The sequence below is a fragment of the Neoarius graeffei genome, chromosome 7 (assembly GCF_027579695.1).
Source record: "Neoarius graeffei isolate fNeoGra1 chromosome 7, fNeoGra1.pri, whole genome shotgun sequence".
Classification (NCBI taxonomy): Eukaryota; Metazoa; Chordata; class Actinopteri; order Siluriformes; family Ariidae; genus Neoarius; species Neoarius graeffei.
The window spans coordinates 22,049,876-22,068,941 of NC_083575.1; the positions used below are offsets into that span (position 1 = coordinate 22,049,876).

Consider the following 19,066-nt stretch of genomic DNA (forward strand, 5'->3'; position numbering starts at 1 on the left):
GGGTGGCTAACTAAAGGATAAAACAGTGGCTCTGTTATACTGGGGAACATTTTGCTGGTGCAGCTTTGGTTCCACTTTATCACTACAAAGCTATTCTGACTAATCAATTTTATCCTAAAATGAAACATGGGCCATCTGTCCTCTTGACCAGGTTGACCCTGCCCATAACTACAGGGCAGGAGGGTTAACCGAATGGCTTCACGAAGGTATCCATCTATCTATTTGGCACATCATTACAGTGACGTGGCTGCTCTGACAGCTCCAGATATCAAAGTTCCTTGGGAAGAATTAGTAATTGTTTCCTGTTGCCTTCTGATGGATTATTATAGAGGTTTTCTCCTCTCAACCATTCACAGCAATTTAGCATAGCCAGTTAACCTAACCACATGTCTTTGGACAGTAGTGGAAACCGGAGCACCCAGAGGAAACCCACACAGACACATGCAAACTCCACACAGAAAGGCCCCCGTCGGCCATGAGGTTCGAACCCGGAACCTTCTTTCTGTGAGGCGACAGTACTAACCACTACACCACCCTCGTGAGGATATAAACAAACAGCCAGTTGATCACTGGTGACCACCTTTTTGACCAACAGGGAATGGGTTCTTGAACTGGTTCTGTTCAGGATTCTTTTAACCGTGGTGCCAGGTAATAAACCAGCCCACGATTTCACCATTTTTTTGCAGAATCATTGTAATCAAGGATACGTCATGAACGGAGGGCATTGTACAATTCACAACGGGAGTAAACAAACAGTAGGAGCAAGATGGTGGAGTGCATTGATTACCTGCGAACTTCTGTTCTATTACTGAAGACATTTGTTTTCATCTCATTTTTCTGAAGATGTATCCTTTTCTGTTGTATTCTCCATTGCTGCACTCTGCTTCTTCTCCAAATTAATGACACGCCCACTGATATTGTTCGTGCTGGAAAAAACATTTTCGTGCAAGCTGGGAACCAATTTTTCCAGGTTCTGAACCAGTTTATTTTTGGTCCAAATGCTCTGAACGGTTCAAAATTTGGTGTACAAACCCAACCGGAACCCATTCCCTGTTGGTGGAAAAGGAGTTAGGGTTAACCCTAACCCTTGTGTGCGCGCAAGAGGTTCTGGAACAACATGTTACACAGCGCTCTCCACCATCATCTCTCGGTCGTCGTCTACGGATCATGGAGGAGTCTGTGTTCTGCACGTGGCAGCCACAACCTTCCCCCAAGCTACATGGTCCTGTGCTGCTGGACGCATCTCACTTGGTGAGAAAGTCACTTCAGGAGTCAGGGTGCAGATTCTTTCCAATATACTCTGGGTAAAGCATTCTCTTGCAACCTCTTAATCAATAACGATGTTCTGGGGTCCGTAGAGCAAACTTTTATCAAATCCTCCTTGGACTGGCAGAGTTGGTGGCCTAGCCAACGAAGTTGCCTTTCTTTCACTGCTAGGGACAGTTGTCGCTCATCCACCCTAGCATATAGGTCTTCCTTACTCACATGGTCTTGCCGTTTGATGTTGAACATGATTCGGAAGCACCGTCTTTGAAAAGACATCTATGATTTCACACAAATTAGAGGGCAGGACCCATGTCTCACATCCACAGAGTAATACACTTAGAACTGATCCTTTAAATAACAAGACCTGAAACTTGATATCAGCTGTAGACTTCCAAAACATTTCAAAAGGTCCAGAATGCGCCCCAGGCTTTGTTTTTCACCTTTTTAGATCTGCCAGACTGATTGATACATATGAACCAAGGTACTTGAAAAAATCAACAAAGCACAGTTCCACACCATTAACTTGGAGTTTTGGGTTACGGTGGATATTTTTGCCTCAGTTTTACTTGTCCTGATGGACTAGGGCCAACCTGCTTAGCTGAGATGACTAGTGAATTTAATTGTTCATGTGCATCCTGGATGTTATTTTCTAGCAGCATGACATCATCCTGCATATTTCATGTTACCAAGCTTCACTTCTAAGTTGTGCTTGGATCTTCTAGGCACTAAAAGGTGAAGCCATGAGCTTCTGGCTTGCTCTGCTTAAGAACAAAGTCTAGGACCACAGCAAACAAGAAGGGTGCCAAAGTGTCCCCTTGTAGAACTCCAGTAGTCACACTAAACTCTGAAGACATCAACCATGACCGAGCTTTTAGTGTCCCTATACAGAATGATCTACTAAACAGCATTTGATAGCCGTATCTTTTGGAAGAATATTGGTCATCACCTCAGTACAGCAGCATAGACCTGCAGAATCTGTCAAGATGGTGGTCAAAACTTTACTTCGTCACTTTACGTTGTTTTCCATTTAATTTCCTTCAATCTGTATAAAAGAACAGTTTCCTATCTCATAGTTTCCATGGAACAGTATACAATGAGCAAAACTTCTGGAGAATCACTTCAGGAAGAATGATTCTCTGATATGCACAAAAAAAAAAGGGATAAAATAGCAAACACAGATTAGAAATACTTCAGAAATCTAATCTAATTAGCTGGAGGACAAAGGGTGATTTTCAGTCACAATCTGCAGAGGGGTAAATGACCTTTCCTTCCTGCTTTAGAAATCATCTTTTATTGCAGTAAGCAACAGATTAATGAGAACATAACTTGCACAATTTGTGTGAAGAGATTTTATGCTATATGGCATAACCTTGAGTCTTACTCTTCTTTTAAAGCCAGAGAAAATATTAAATGCACATTATCTTGAATACTTATTGAATGGTTTTATTGACTGGCCAAATAAAAATACTTCAAACACAAAAGATGTTCATGTGCTTTCACCTTGTTACTCTGAGGACATAATATCCGCAATATCAATAATTATATCACTATTCACTGACTTAATAGCAGGTTTGGGCAAAGTACCCAACTTCATTACTTAAGTCAAAGTACAGATCCCACTGGTCAAATGTTACTCCAATACAAGTGAAATTTGTACAGTCAAATTTTTACTTAAAGTACTGAAGTATTTACTTTTAAAAGTACTTACAGTTAGGTCCATATATATATATATATATATATATATATATATATATATATATATATATATATATATATATATATATTTGGACACTGACACTTTTTTTTTTTTTTACCTGTTTACTAAAACATATTTCAAGTTATAGTTATATAATGGACATAAAGTCCAGACTTTCAGCTTTCATTTGAGGGTATCCACATTAAAATTGGATGAAGGGTTTAGGAGTTTCAGCTCCTTAACATGTGCCACCCTGTTTTTAAAGGGACCAAAAGTAATTGGACAGTTGACTCAAAGGCTATTTCATGGGCAGGTGTGGGAAATTCCTTCGTTATGTCAGTCATTCTCAATTAAGCAGATAAAAGGCCTGGAGTTGATTTCAAGTGTGGTGCTTGCATTTGAAAGATTTTGCTGTGAAGAAAACATGCAGTCAAAGGAGCTCTCCATGCAGGTGAAACAAGCCATCCTTAAGCTGCGAAAACAGAAAAAAAAAACATCCAAGAAATTGCTACAATATTAGGAGTGGCAAAATCTACAGTTTGGTACATCCTGAGAAAGAAAGAAAGCACTGGTGAACTCAATGCAAAAAGACCTGGACGCCCACAGAAGACAACAGTGGTGGATGATCGCAGAATAATTTCCATGGTGAAGAGAAACCCCTTCACAACAGCCAACCAAGTGAACAACACTCTCCAGGAGGTAGGCGTGTCATATCCAAATCTACCATAAAAGAGAAGACTGCATGAAAGTAAATACAGAGGGTTCACTGCACGGTGCAAGCCACTCATAAGCCTCAAGAATAAAAAGGCTAGATTGGACTTTGCTAAAAAACATCTAAAAAAGCCAGCACAGTTCTGGAAGAACATTCTTTGGACAGATGAAACCAAGATCAATCTCTACCAGAATGATGGAAAGAAAAAAGTATGGCGAAGGCATGGTACAGCTCATGATCCAAAGCATACCACATCATCTGTAAAACACGGTGGAGGCAGTGTGATGGCTTGTGCATGCATGGCTGCCAGTGGCACTGGGTCACTAGTGTTTATTGATCATGTGACACAGGACAGAAGCAGACGGATGAATTCTGAGGTATTCAGAGACATACTGTGTGCTCAAATCCAGCCAAATGCAGCCAAACTGATTGGTCGGCGTTTCATAATACAGATGGACAATGACCCAGAACATAAAGCCAAAGCAACCCAGGAGTTTATTAAAGCAAAGAAGTGGAATATTCTTGAATGGCCAAGTCAGTCACCTGATCTCAACCCAATTGAGCATGCATTTCACTTGTTAAAGACTAAACTTCAGACAGAAAGGCCCACAAACAAACAGCAACTGAAAACCGCTGCAGTAAAGGCCTGGCAGAGCATTAAAAAGGAGGAAACACAGCGTCTGGTGATGTCCATGAGTTCAAGACTTCAGGCAGTCATTGCCAACAAAGGGTTTTCAACCAAGTATTAGAAATGAACATTTTATTTACAATTATTTAATTTGTCCAATTACTTTTGAGCCCCTGAAATGAAGGGATTGTGTTTAAAAAAATGCTTTAGTTCCTCACATTTTTATGCAATCATTTTGTTCAACCCACTGAATTAAAGCTGAAAGTCTGAACTTCAACTGCATCTGAATTGTTTTGTTCAAAATTCTTTGTGGTAATGTACAGAACCAAAATTAGAAAAATGTTGTCCCTGTCCAAATAGTTATGGACCTAACTAAGTATTAAAAGTATATTTTCTGTCAACGCATTGTTGTATTATTGCCACAACACTTACAAAACCTAACGCCTCTGAAACAACCGACTGGATTTACTGACTAACTTGTAGAACCTGTAGAATAAACGCCTGGTAGAATGTTACAAAATGAAACACAACTGAACTGAAAAAGAGCAGTTCTCATTTTTCTTTTTTGTAATTGCAACACTCCTCCCCACCCCCACAAAGCAGCATGGTAGTGTTCTGACCCAGCTCTGGTAGTGTGTGCACACATGGATGTCTAGGTTAATCAGGAAGACAGTGGAATAGCTGTAAATGCAGCTTGCTCAGAAAATAAAAATGACAATCCAACCTGCTTAAAACCCAGGTCCACACCTCCAGCTTAATAACTGCCCAACAGCAACACTGCTTTAAGCAACACACACACAAAAAGTGCAAGATCATCTGACATCAAAAATTCCAACAATTTGTTGTGACTGACTGGTGCAATACTGTCCATCTCACAGGTCTTGTGTGCACAAGCGTATGTATTCATGCACACAGGAATCTGCCTGTGGAATCATGGTGGTTTAATGTTAAGCTAGCTAGTCAGTGAAGCTCCACCTGACATGCTAGCAAAATCTTCTTGAACTCAATCAATCATATTGGGTAGCTAATGTTACTAGAAAAGAAAGATTTCTACATTTTGTTTATTTGGCAAGATTATGCTAAAACATTTCTGAAACCACTTAAGAGAAGTTAACGTTATTCATGTTAGTGTAACTCCATTTTTACATGCTAGCTAACAGTGTCCAAGTTAACTAGCTGTGTGTTAACGTTAGCCGTGGACAAGGCTATGGCAACTTGGCGGGCAAATCCATACAAAGTCATTTGACTAACCAGACTGCATAGCTATTGCAACATTATCGCTAGCTCTAAAAGTACATAAAACTTTGTTGCAAGCTTTCTCTTGGAACAAAACGGTTATATACCTCAATATGCTTCCGCAGATCAGACGGCAAGTTTTTGTAGGCTGTGACGTGGTTCGTTTTAAGCAAACATTTAAAACTAAATGAATCTTTAATCCTTTCAGAAAACTGAAAAATGGGTTCTAGCTATAGTCATGAGTGCGTGCATTACCCAGAAGAACCGCCTCCTTCCATTCTGCAATCAACTAATTGTGTTAAATGACACTGCAGAGAAATAATTGAACTTGATTTTATGCAGTCTATGGACGTGACCTGACCCTAGTGATTACTGATAAGCTGTCTCAGTGTCACCTGCGAAAAAACTGTTTTAGAAAAGAAAAAACATCCACTTTCAAAGCTGCTTAATAGTAACAAGGACCTTGATAAAAATGTAGTGGAATAAAAAGTAAGATATTTGTCTTGCAAATGTAGTGAAGTTAGTCATAAGTTGCCAAAAAAAAAAAAAATTCTCAACTAAAAGTACAGATACTCGAAGTGTACTTAAGTACAATACTCAAGTAAATGTACTTCATGACTGTCCACCTCTGCTTAATAGTTAAAGATTTTCAATAAAACCTTTGACCCACCTCATAAAACAAATAAAGGGAGACAAAAGTGAGTGCCAGATTATACACCACTAAGATCCCCCGGCACGTGAAAGGCTGCCTGTTCCTCATGTACTTTGGCCCCATCCACACGATCAGGAGGTACACAATGGTGAAGGCCAAAGTGGGCAGGTAGCTGTCCAGCAGTAGCCAGCCTCTCACACGAGGATCTGAAAACATCAAGAGCAAAAAGAAAAAAAAAAAAAAAAAAAAACACACAACAAGCCTTGAATCTGTTAAATAGCCTTGAATCTGTTTCAATTGATCACAGTGCTCAGGTAAAGCAGGCCAATACAAACAGAAACTCAGCACAAGTGATGCTGAAGGTAATAGCATAGAAGAGAGTTTGAGATCCAACAACAACAAAATACATGGAAAGTTCAACTATGTAACAACTGAAAAACAAGCCTGAATTATTTTTAGTATGAAGTACTCAGTTTTAAGACCTTTAAGATGGATTTTTCAAATAAACTGCATCAGTAAGGCAGAAGCTCAAAAGTATAGTATAATAGTATTTCCCACAGTCCAGTCGGTCAATCTTTTATCATTCGCTGATAGGCATGTCACGATTCACCCAATTCACGATTCGATCTGATTCATGAGATTGGGTTCACAATTTGATTTTTCCACAATATTTTTTTAAATAATTAAAATGAAAAAAAAAAATTGCAACATTTATTTTCCTATTCTTTAACAACTTGAATATTCCTTTAATTAAAAAAAAAGCACCTTTTGTTTCATTTTCATTATTTGCTCACATTTGTAGAGGTTGGAGTAAAATATAATGGCCTATTAGCTAAAATTCATTTTATTAAAAATAAAAACATGAATAACAAATAGACCTTTTCTTAATAAACTTTTATGAACATTTGCACTACCCCCATTTGCTTCTCTTTTCTTTAGCTTTCATTGGTCTCTTTTATATTTAAAAAAAAAAAGCTTGGATTTCTTGTTAAATCAATTTGTACAGTCAGTCGCACAACAGCCCTTTCCCATTTTAGATCCGCTTTTGTGCGTTTTCATAGCATTAGAGCTGCGGTACTTCCACCAAGAGTGAAGTCATGTGTATTCCCACCATTTTACGTTGTTGCTACTCTACTGTTGAAACAACAGAATTACTGCTTGGAAAATCTAACAGATGATTATGCAGCCTGATAAGCACAATTCTTTTTGTTTCATCAATTCCAAATCATTAGGAATTTGTATTGCAATTTATCGGCACACGATACATCATTAATGTAAAAGTATCAGCAAACAAGCATGCAAAGTTTCCTTAACTAACATTATTTACTGCATTAGATAACCAACATCAGTGTTAACAAATCATAATGCCATTTAATTTTATTCTGTTGAACTTCCTAGTTAGCATGCACCGTCCTGTACAGTATATTTAGTGTCCAACGTGTATATATATTGTATATTTTGTACTTGTCTCACACTGCTGTGTACATACACTTGATAAAGTTCTCTGTACCATGGCACTCGTGTTTCATACCATGGTCTGGAAGAAACAACAACATTTCGTTCTAATTATATCCAGGAAGCAAAATAAAAGCCACTTGATTTGACTTGATAAGTAAACGTTAAGAAAATAAAATAAATGAACACATTATGAACAGAGTTTAAATGTTAACTAAATACACCTGCAACTGAATAACATGTCCCACCTTTAGCAACAACAACTGCAACCAAACATCGCTGTGGAAGAATTTTGGCCACCTTTGTTGCAGAATTGCTTTAATTAAGCCACAATGGAGGGCTTTAAGATGTCCTGCCACAGCATCTCAATAAGGTCCGAGTCATGACTAGGTCACTCCAAAACCTTGTTTTTGTTTCTTTTCAGTCAGTCAGAGATGGACTTGCTCTTGTATTTTGGATGGTTGTCTTGCTGCATAACCCAAAAGCTTCAGATCCTAGCCTGATGAGACACTGTACTTCAGGATTTTCTGGTAGAGAGCAGAATTCATGGTTCCATCAATTATGACAAGTCTCCCAGGCCCTGAAGTAGGAAAGCATCCCCACACCATCACACTACCACCACCAGGTTTGACTGTTGAGGTATGTTGTTTATACCACGGACTTCTATGTTAGGTTTATGCCAAATGTAACAGAACCCATGTCTTCTTTAAAAAAAAAAAAAAAAGCTCCACCTTTGACTCGTCAGTCCACAAAACATTATCCCAAAAGGCATGGGGATCATCAAGGCCTTTTGTGGCAAATCTGAGACCAGTCTTTTTCACCTTTGCAACTCTCCCACAGAAATCATTTTTGCCCAGTCTCTTTCTAATGGTGGAATCAAGACCGCTGACCTGATCTGAGGTGAGCAAGACCTGCAGTTTGTTAGATGTTTGTCTGGGTTCTTTTGCAAGGTTCTGGATGAAGCTGTGATGTGTTACTAGAGGAATTTTATAAGGCTGGTTACTTCTGAGATGATGATTTACCACTCTTCCAAGTTTTTTTCCATTTGGAGAGAATGACTCACCGTGGTTTGCTGGAGTCCCTTAGAATTTGTCGGCTTTGTAACCCTTTCCAGAATGGTACTTCAGTAACTTTCTTTTATATCTCATCTGGAATTGTGTTTGATTGTGGCATCATGTGCTGCTTGTTGAGACCTTTTCGTCTACTTCACATTGCTGGAAAATTTTTAAGTGATGTTTCAATTCAACAGGACTGGCATTAAATCAAGCCTGGGTGTGATTAGTCTAACTGAACCCCACTGTCAATTACAGTCGATTGAGGGTTTTGTTTTTTTTTTGTAAATTGAGTAACAGGGCCAGTAGATGTTGGATAACTTTCTATTTCAATAAATGAAATGTTTATTTTAAAAAAAAAAAACAGTATTTATGTTGACTCAGGCTGCCTTTACTTAAATGAAATTTTGTTTGAAGAAATCAAGAAAGGAGCAGATACTTTTTCATGGCATCAAAGTAATAAAAATTAATTACTTGTGTGTTTCTGTTCTCGATTGATATCAAAAAAGGTAGAGCTTTTTAATTGCCAAAGCTTGTTAACTAATTAGCTGTTTTATAAGAGCATTAACCATAACAGTCAAACAAGATACAGTACCACAAAAAGTTTGGACACGCCTTCTAATTCAATGGTTTTTCTTTATTATGCCTCCGCCACCTTAAGGTGCAGGAGGCATTATGTTTTCAGGTTATCCATCTGTCCGTCCGTCCCGAAACCTTGTGTCCGTCCGTCCCAAAACCTTGTGAACACGATATCTCAAAGGCTAATGAAAGGAATTTCACCAAGCTTTCACCATTTGTGCATTTGGGGACAAAGATGAACTGATTAGATTTTGAGATCAAAAGGTCTAAGGCCAAGGCCACTGTGAGGTCAAATGTCTGTCCGAAAACCTTGTGAACACAATATCTCCAAGGCTGGAGACAAGTAATTTCACCAGGTCAAGATTACTGTGAGGTCAAATGTCCATCCCCAAATCACAACTTAATAAGGCGTGTAGTCTACCGGGCGGAGGCATCCCCATCGACGCCGTTGGTGTCGAGTTCTATCTAGTTTTTTTTTTAACTCATAAAAACTAGATAGAACTTGATGCCAACGGCGTCGATGGGGATGCCTCCGCCCGGTGGACTACACGCCTTAAGTTGTGATTTGGGGATGGACATTTGACCTCACAGTAATCTTGACCTGGTGAAATTACCTGTATTAGCCTTGGAGACATTGTGTTCACAAGGTTTTTGGACAGACATTTGACCTCACAGTGGCCTTGGCCTTAGACCTTTTGATCTCAAAATCTAATCAGTTAATCTTTGTCCCCAAATGCACAAATGGTGAAAGCTTGGTGAAATTCCTTTCATTAGCCTTTGAGATATTGCGTTCACAAGGTTTCGGGACGGACGCACGCACGGACGGACGGTTTCGGGACGGACGCAAGGACAGACGGACAACCCGAAAACATAATGCCTCCTGCACCTTACGGTGGCGGAGGCATAAAAAAAAAAAAAAAAAAAAAAAGACTTCATGTCTTAAAGTAATGATGGATGTCATTTCTCTTTACTTAGCTGAGCGGTTCTTGGCATAATATGGATTACTATAGTTGCGGTGTTGAATAGGGCTATTTACGATATTTTTATTATTTATACGATAAGAAGCCCTTTATTATCCCACAATGGGGAAATTTCCTGTTTGCAGCAGCACAGTGGATAGCAGCAGAAGAGGACATATCAAGCCACACAAGTTTAAAAAAATTAAATAAAATTTACTTTTTACATCTGACATTATATAGAGCCAGTGTTTCAGACCAGTATGGCTCTAAAAGTTAGTATAAAATCAGTTACGGTACTGTTTTTGATGTGTCCTAATCGGCTCTCACGCAATAGACAGAAACGTGTCTCACCAACATCACATGCATCACAAGGGATTACAGAGGATGACAATTACCAAAACGTGCTTGAAGTGGTTTCCTTGTCAAACTGTACCATATATTTCTAATTACAATTTCTAAGACTTGGCCACTTTGCACCTTATTTGAGTACAATACAGTTTCTGGTGTACAGAAGAATAATTTTTTCCTTCCCCTCCTATCCTGTATTCTATTATACAAAAGCAATGTATCTGATAAATCATGTCAGATCTTTTTCCAGCTTTAATGTGATTACAGCAACTTTCAAGTGAAAAAAAACAAACAAAACCAAACCCTTGGCTCTACAAGTATACAGATCCTATTATAATAGGGTATGTGACTGTTTTCAGCACTAACCAAATCGCATTCAAGCTCATTCAAAAGTAATATTCATACGTCGGTCATCAATTAAGTGATTATTTGATGTTCATCAGAAAGGTCAGCTGTTTGTCAGATTTTCTTTACACATTCTTGGTTTCAGCCAAGTGTTAAAGCCAGGGTCCGGAAAGGGTTTGACAGCCAAAGAAGAGTCCCTTGATGAAGCATGGTGGTGGCAGCATCGTATTATGGGAATGCTTTTCTTTAGCTGGGACTAGGTATCGAGTCAAGATAGAGAGGGATCATTCTACCAATCTATTTTGACACAAAACCTGCAGGCCACTCTGAGTTCAAGAGGAAGAAAAATCCATCATCTGGAAGATGAAGAAAAATTTCCAGCACAAATCCAAGCCAAAAAAAAATGCCTTCAGAAGATCAAAATTTTGGAATGGCCCAGATCTAAATCCTATTGAAAACCTGCAGGATGACTTGAACAGGGCTGTGCACCTTAAATTGATCGATCTGGGGAATTTTTTTTGCAAGGAAGGGTGGAATAGAATTGCTAGATGACCTTCACCCAACAAGACAGAGTGCTGTGTATTACAAGCAAATTGAGGTGTGTTAAAGTTAAAAATTAGTTAAGGGCTGTATATACTTGTTAAAGTTCTATTGTACCTTTTTCTTTTTATGCCCTAACTTTTCTATTTGGTTCTTTGCTTTGAAATGTTGTTGGTTGCTATAAATTACATTAAATGTGGAAAAAGACAAGATTTATCTTGGTTTCATTTTTTTTTTTTTAAATCTCAAACAGCTACAATTTTAACCAGGGTGTGTAGACTTTTAAACACCGAGTTGATCAGTCAGCCCTCAAAATGGGCAAGTTCAGTTCCAAGAAATGTATGAAAATGTAGTAAGGACAGGTCAACAAGTGCATGTTTAAAATGAAATGTATAGGAACACAGAAAAAGAGCAAATCACTCAAGCACAGAGTTTATGCAGTGCACTGGACTCGTGAGAAGGTGTGAGCTGCATATGTTCTTTTGAAAAGTGCCAGTCGTGCACTCCAACACTGCTTTACTTGCACACAAGTCACTACATCATACATCCATCCATCCATCCATCCATCCATACATGTCTGTCTCAGAAACTGGGTACTGTGGGGGTCCCCCACTAAATATACTCACAGTCAATAAACTATCCGGTTTTGAATGGTGATGTTGGTTTGAATTTGAAATAAAATGATGAAAGAAATAATACAGATAAAACTAAATCTTTGATGTGAATATTCAGAATTTGGCAAAAATTCTGCAAATTTGTGGAAAAATGGCAGCTTGATCTGGGACATGATAAATGGTTGACTGCATCGCATTCCCTTAAAAAGGTTGTAGTCCACTGAAAAGTCTACAGTTATCACTAATTGTATTTTAAGCTGTAACTTTATACACCTGAGGATTGGTGCGCTCACAGAATAATCATAACCGTAATAAAACATCATGCAAAATATTTGATCACCGTTGTAACTCCATTTTCCGCATACCCAAAACCAATACGATCGTGTGTTTTGATCTAAACGGAAAGCCTCAGGGTCGAGGTCACTACTTCACCAAAAGTAGGAACTTAAAATCACTACGCCATATAAAAATTTAGTTATAAATCTGCGATTTAGTTTTTTAAAACGAAAGCTGAAAAGTTAGGTATAGAATATGTTTTTTACAGAATATGTTACGATGGTAGCTGGTCTTGTATGAATTTCTGAGCTATAAAATGAGTTGTGGTCTATTTTTTTACCGTAGCATGTTATTTGTGTGCGGGGAAGGACACACATTAACAATTTGCATGTGTAGAATGGAATTTTTCACTCCAACAGTTAGAAGCTGATCGTGCTTCCATTTGCGGTCTGTTACGCGGGTGATCTGTTCGGACGTTATCACTGAAAAGGTGAGTTTTGACAGTTTTATTTTGTTTTAGTCTTGCAGTATAAGGCAATAGAATGTTCCTTTTTCATCTTACTTTCATATTTCATAGTGTTTGTGTAATTTTAGCCAATATTTTGCAACCATGGTCAATTTAGATCGAACTTTTGATAGAATCTACGGCCAGTCATTTTGCCCCGCCCCCGCCTCGCGCTCCATCCTTTGCGGTAATGATGTCCCGTTGCTCACGCGCCACAGCAGAGACCCGCGCGACCTTCAGCCGGTACAGTTGCTGTTCTTTTACCACCGCCGTTATTCTCATCTTTCCGGTGTGTTCTTGATTTTTCCATTGTGCCCTATTTCGCCATATCAAATACCCAAACTGTATCATATTATTCATATTTAAGTGAATAATCAATTCAGTCATCATAACTTGCCATTTTTAACCTAAGCAATCAAAAGGAGGAAATTTATTCAATATTTTCACTCATCTGTGAAGGAGGGGCTTTAATTCTTCATGATGTAGTTATTTTATTCGTAAATCAATTTTGCAAAAGCATTTGAATTGTAATAAAAAAAAAATTTTCCACAGTGGAGGCCAGATAAAGCAAGATGCTATCTTTATTCTTATTAAACATGACAAAAGAAACATTGAGTGTCATATATAAAATATATGAAGGCAAGAATGGAAGATAACTTACCCCTGGGACCCATCCATGAGTCAATATGTTCATTGAGTCTGTGGTTAAAGCTCTCCATTTCTAGCCTGTGGAAAAGTATCAAGACATTTTTGATGGGTTAGCTTTCATTTCCGCTCTAATGTATTGCAAAACACAGGACAGTGTAATGATTTTAGGTGAACTCAGTTTAAAATATCCTCACAATAGGCATACATTGTTTAAATTATTCATTTTGAATATTTAAAAAAAAAACCCGACAGATAAGTAAACCATAGTTGAAAACTGAATTAATGGTCAAGTAGCTTTTCATAAACAAAGGCTATTACTAGTGCTAGTCTGATGTGTTAAAACACTCAGGAATTGTTTTATGCTGGAATCGAAGAGCAAACTGACTGAGAACTAAACTAATTAAATTAGAACTAGTTCAGAATCAGATTAAAAGTTTATTGCCAAGTACATTCTCACATAAAAGGAATTTGCTTTGGTGATTGAACAGTTCAGATAGAAGAATTTAGCAAAGACAAAAGTAGTTATATACACAGAATAAAAAATAAGAAGAATCTAAATTACAGTGCCTTGCAAAAGTATTCATACCCCATGAACTTTTTCACATTTTTCCACCTTACAACCACGAACTTAAAAGTTTTTTATTGAGATTTTATGTGATAGACCAACACAGAGTAGCACATAATTGTGAAGTGAAACGAAAATGATAAATGGTCTTCAAAATTTTAAACAAATAAAAATCTGAAAAAATTTTGTGCATTATTATTCAACCCCCCCGTGTCAATACTTTATAGAGCCACCTTTTGCTGCAATTACAGCTGCAAGTCTTTTGTGGTATGTCTCTACCGGCTTTGCACATCTAGACACTGAAATTTTTGCCCATTCTTCTTTGCAAAATAGCTCAAGCTCAGCCAGATTGGATGGAGAGCGTCTGTGAACAGCAATTTTCAAGTCTTGCCACAGATGCTCAATGGGATTTAGGTCTGGACTTTGACTGGGCCATTCTAACACATGAATATTCTTTGATCTAAACCATTCCATTGTAGCTCTGGCTGTATGTTTAGGGTAATTGTCTTGCTGGAAGGTGAATCTCCTTCCCAGTCTCAAGTCTTTTGCAGCCTCCAACAGGTTTTCTTCCAGGACTGCCCTGTATTTAGCTCCATCCATCTTCCCATCAACTCTGACCAGCTTCCCTGTCCCTGCTGAAGAAAAGCATCCCCATAGCATGATGCTGCCACCACCATGTTTCACAGTGGGGATGGTGTGTGCAGGGTGATGAGCAGTGTTAGTTTTCCGCCACACATAGCGCTTTGCATTTAGGCCAAAAAGTTCAACTTTAGTCTCATCTGACCAAAGCACCTTCTTCCACATGTTTGCTGTGTCCCCTACATGGCTTCTGGCAAACTGCAAACGGGACTTCTTATGCCTGTCTTTCAACAATGGCTTTCTTCTTGCCACTCTTCCAAAAAGGCCAGATTTGTGGAGTGTACGACTTATAGCTGTCCTGTGCACAGATTCTCCCACCTGAGCTGTGGATTTCTGCAGCTCCTCCAGAGTGATCATGGGCCTCTTGGCTGCTTCTCTGACCAGTGCTCTCCTTGCTCGCTCTGTCAGTTTAGGTGGACGGCCATGTCTTGGTAGGTTTGCAGTTGTGCCATATTTTTTCCATTTTTGAATGATGGATTGAACAGTGCTTCTTGAGATGTTCAGAGCTTGGGATATTTTTTTTTATAACCTAACCCTGCTTTAAACTTCTCCAGAACTTTATCCCTGACCTGTCTGGTGAGTTCTTTGGTCTTCATGATGCTGTTTGTTCTTCAGTGTTCTCTAACAAACCACTGAGGCCTTCACAGAACAAGTGTATTTATGCTGAGAGTAAATTACACACAGTAGGACTCTATTAACTAATTAGGTGACTTCTGAAGGCAATTGATTGCACTGGATTGTATTTGGAGGTATCAGAAGACAGGGGGCTGAAAATTAATGCACACCACATTTTTCAGATTTTTATATATATATGTGTTTAAAATTTTGAAGACCATTTATCATTTTCGTTTCACTTCACAATTATGTGCTACTCTGTGCTGGTCTATCACATAAAATATCAATAAAAAACTTTTAAGTTCGTGGTTGTAAGGTGGAAAAGTGTGAAAAAGTTCAAGGGGTATGAATACTTTTGCAAGGCACTGTATATAAAATTGAAAAGTGGACAAGTTTAAGGGGTATGTGAATGGGTCGTTTTCAGCCCAGGCTGTACAGAATGTTCCGGAATGTGCAAAAATAGGCCACATGATGAAGTCATGACAATGTGTGAGAAGAGAATATGTGCAATGGGTTAAATAGTCAAGTTGTATACTGTGAGCCAGAATGTGCAATAAAAGTTCACAGAATGAAGATGTAGGACATGACCTTGACATGTGCAAAACCACAGTTCAGAAATGAAGTCAGTGCTGTAGTCAAGTCATTAAACCTCGAGTCAGAGTCCAGTCCAAGTCATTAAAAAAAACTGATTCGAGTCCAAGTTGGGTCCACTGTTGATCCAAGTCGAGTTCGAGAACAAGACTTCAACCGGACCCTTTAACAGTGGCTGTTTTAGCACCATTAACATTAGTTTGTTCCTAAACATGACATATGAACAGGTGAATGTGCATTGTCAGGGAGTGCAAAGTATTCTGTCAGAGATGGATGCAAGTGCAGAAGGTGTATTTATTAATACAAGTGAAGAGAGGTAAAACAATCCAGAACGGCAGGCAAAATCGTGAAACAGGCAATAGATCAAGCGAGGCACAAACAGGGTATCGTGGACTAGGCAGAATCAAAGACGAGAAACAGGAAATCAGGGATCAGGAAACCAAATAAGGAAATTAGGCTCAGTAATGTGTCAGCAACGCAACTCAATACTTCGCAAAGTAAGTGTGTTTTCACAGTTTTATATAGGCACACTGATTGCACCTCAATCCTGTGCAGGTGTGAGTCGTTTATGGCACATGCATGAGAGTCCGCTTGGCAGGTACACTGTCGGGAGCGTGCCCAAGAGTCTATCTGATGCAGGTGTGACACTCCTGCACAAAAATTAAAGTAGATATAAAATATCTTATGCCAAATTAGTATGGCATGTTACAAAAAAATAAAGAAAAAATCCAAGTCCTCATCTCCAATTTATGAGTCCAAATGCAGTTAATGCACAAGTCTGAGTCCAAGTCATCAGTGCTTAAGTCCAAGTCAAGTCACGAGTCCTTAAAATTAGGGCACGAGTTGGACTCGAGTCAGAGTCCTGGACTCTAGTACTATAAGCCTGAATAAAGTGCATTAATGCAACAGATTGAAAGTGTGAGGTTAGAGTCAGTGGGGTTCTCTGACCTTACTGAAGAGGCCAGCTGCAGTGGGGAAAAAGCTGGCCTCATGGCATTAGGTTTTGGTTCTAATGGACCGCAACCTCCTACTAGAGGGGAGTGATTCAAAAAAGTTTGTGTCTGGGGTGAGAGGGGTCGGTCACAATCCTTTCTACTCTCCTCAGGGTCCTGGAGTGGTACAGATCCTGAAGAGATGGAAGGTTGCAGCCAATCATCCCCTCAGCAGAACGAACGATGCGCTGTGATCTGCCCTTGTCCTTGGAAGTGGCAGCAGTGTACTAGATGGTGATGGAGGAGGTGAAGATGGACTCAATGATGGTGGTCTAACGGTGCACCATCATTATACCCCAGTGGACAGACGTTATTGAACAGCATGCAATAATGGCTCCATTGAATCAGAAGCCCATGTTCTTTTACACTCAGTGCGTTTACATGCACATCCAAATCGAGCTACTGTCGGTAATCGAGCTAAGGGTCCCAGCAGGGGTGCCAGAGAAATCCAATCCTACATGCACACAAGGAAATCGAGCTATTGTGTGAGGTACATTGTGCACCCGAGCCACAGGTGGCGCTACACGCCCCATCGTGTTGGTACACTTCCGGTTGTCGTCATGAAGAGCTATTCAATAGTATAAACAAAGTTATCGCAGTGTTGCCAGATACTGCTGACGTTTTCCAGCCCAAAACATGTTCAAATCCGCCAAAATGCATGCATATATATATAAAAAGTGCTGTCAAGCGATTAAAATATTTAATCACGATTAATGTCGCGACTGTCATAGTTAACTCGCGATTAATCGCAATTTAATCGCACATTTTTGTCACATGAAAAAACATTGTAATTCTCTTATCAGCATAAAAACGTGAATGGGCTTGCTTTGTATTGCAAAGCATAACACGTCTTGACACAGCCACTGCAAAGTGAAACCTAAGCCGAACACCGGGGCTAGCAAAAGAACCATGAGTGAAGTGATCTACTGCTTGAGTTAGTCTATAACTCTAAACAGAGAGACCGGTTACACAGTGACGGTAGGCTTGACATGCTTGACTATAATATAAAGTACACTATTATATTAACTTTAAGTTGTTCGTTGATAAATATTGCATTGAATCTGATCTTTACTGTTTCAGCTCACTTAACACATTTTGTACTTTTACACTTTCTGCCTGTTGATGCGTCACGCTGTCCAATCAGAGGCGGCCAAATTTGCATATTACAGGAAGGATTTCTGGGATAGCATTGAATTTACAGTTCAGAGGGATCTGGCTTCTTTAGATGCTGTCTTCTTAAAACTGAATAAATATTTAAAAAGAGCCAAATGAGCCAGTCTTTTGAATGGCTCTTTTCAAAGAACGGATCACAAAGATGCGGATCCCATCAAAGAGCCATAAATCCCATCTCTACTAGCGCGCCCTGCCCGTGCTGGTTCTTTGGGGGAGGAGGGCAGAGGACTCTGGCTGTGCGGGGCATGGCATTACAGTCTAGCTGCTATCGGTTTTCTAAGCAAAGTCTCTGTTGCAAGTTCCTGGCAGTTTCAAAAGCTTATGAAAAACCTACATCATGTCACAGAGCGTTAATCTCGCGATAAAAAAAATTATCGCCGTTAAAATTGAGTCAAGTTAACGCGTTAATAACGCGACATTTTTGACAGCACTAATATATATACACACACACAAATACAGTGACTTGTTTATGTACACAATTCACAGCTATGCAACAGCTGTACAGATGTATTTGGTGATACAGTAAGTGAGCTAAATTTTAACAGTGCAAACAATGCCACAAAAAGAAAAGATGCCGTTGTCATGATTTGTTGTCATGCCGACCGAGGCTGTTGTGTTTCCCGCTTGTGGTCTCGTCACTCATCACTTCCGGAAGGGGCAGTGCTGAAGTAAGTAGCTCGACTACGTAGCTCGATAGGGTTTACATGCACTAAGTAGCTCGGCAAAAATCGCATAATCTAGGTCGTGTAGCTCGATTACGAGAAATCAAGTTCGGTTCGATTTCAGCCGAGCTAAGGTGTTTCCATGGCATTTAGAACTTCGATTTCAGCCGAGCAACGGCAGAAATTCGATTTTCTCTATGTGCATGTAAACGCACTGACTGTGACATCTATGCGGATATTCGTGATGAATTATTTCACACATTATCTAAGTATATTGTTAATTTTAATGATTTTGATGATACAAATAAATTGTGTGTA

General features: G+C 39.1%; 1 protein-coding gene across 1 annotated transcript in view; it reads right to left on the minus strand.

Moving 5' to 3' along the window:
• The window catches only part of elovl5 (ELOVL fatty acid elongase 5), a 52,719-nt gene that overhangs the window by 24,845 nt on the left and 8,808 nt on the right, over positions 1-19,066 (minus strand). The window contains exons 2-3 of the mRNA XM_060925404.1: positions 13,525-13,589; positions 6,209-6,396 (exon numbers count right to left, since the gene is read on the minus strand). Coding sequence (XP_060781387.1) covers positions 6,209-6,396; positions 13,525-13,582 — 246 coding nt within the window. The 5' untranslated portion in view covers positions 13,583-13,589. The remainder of the gene's footprint in view (positions 1-6,208; positions 6,397-13,524; positions 13,590-19,066) is intronic.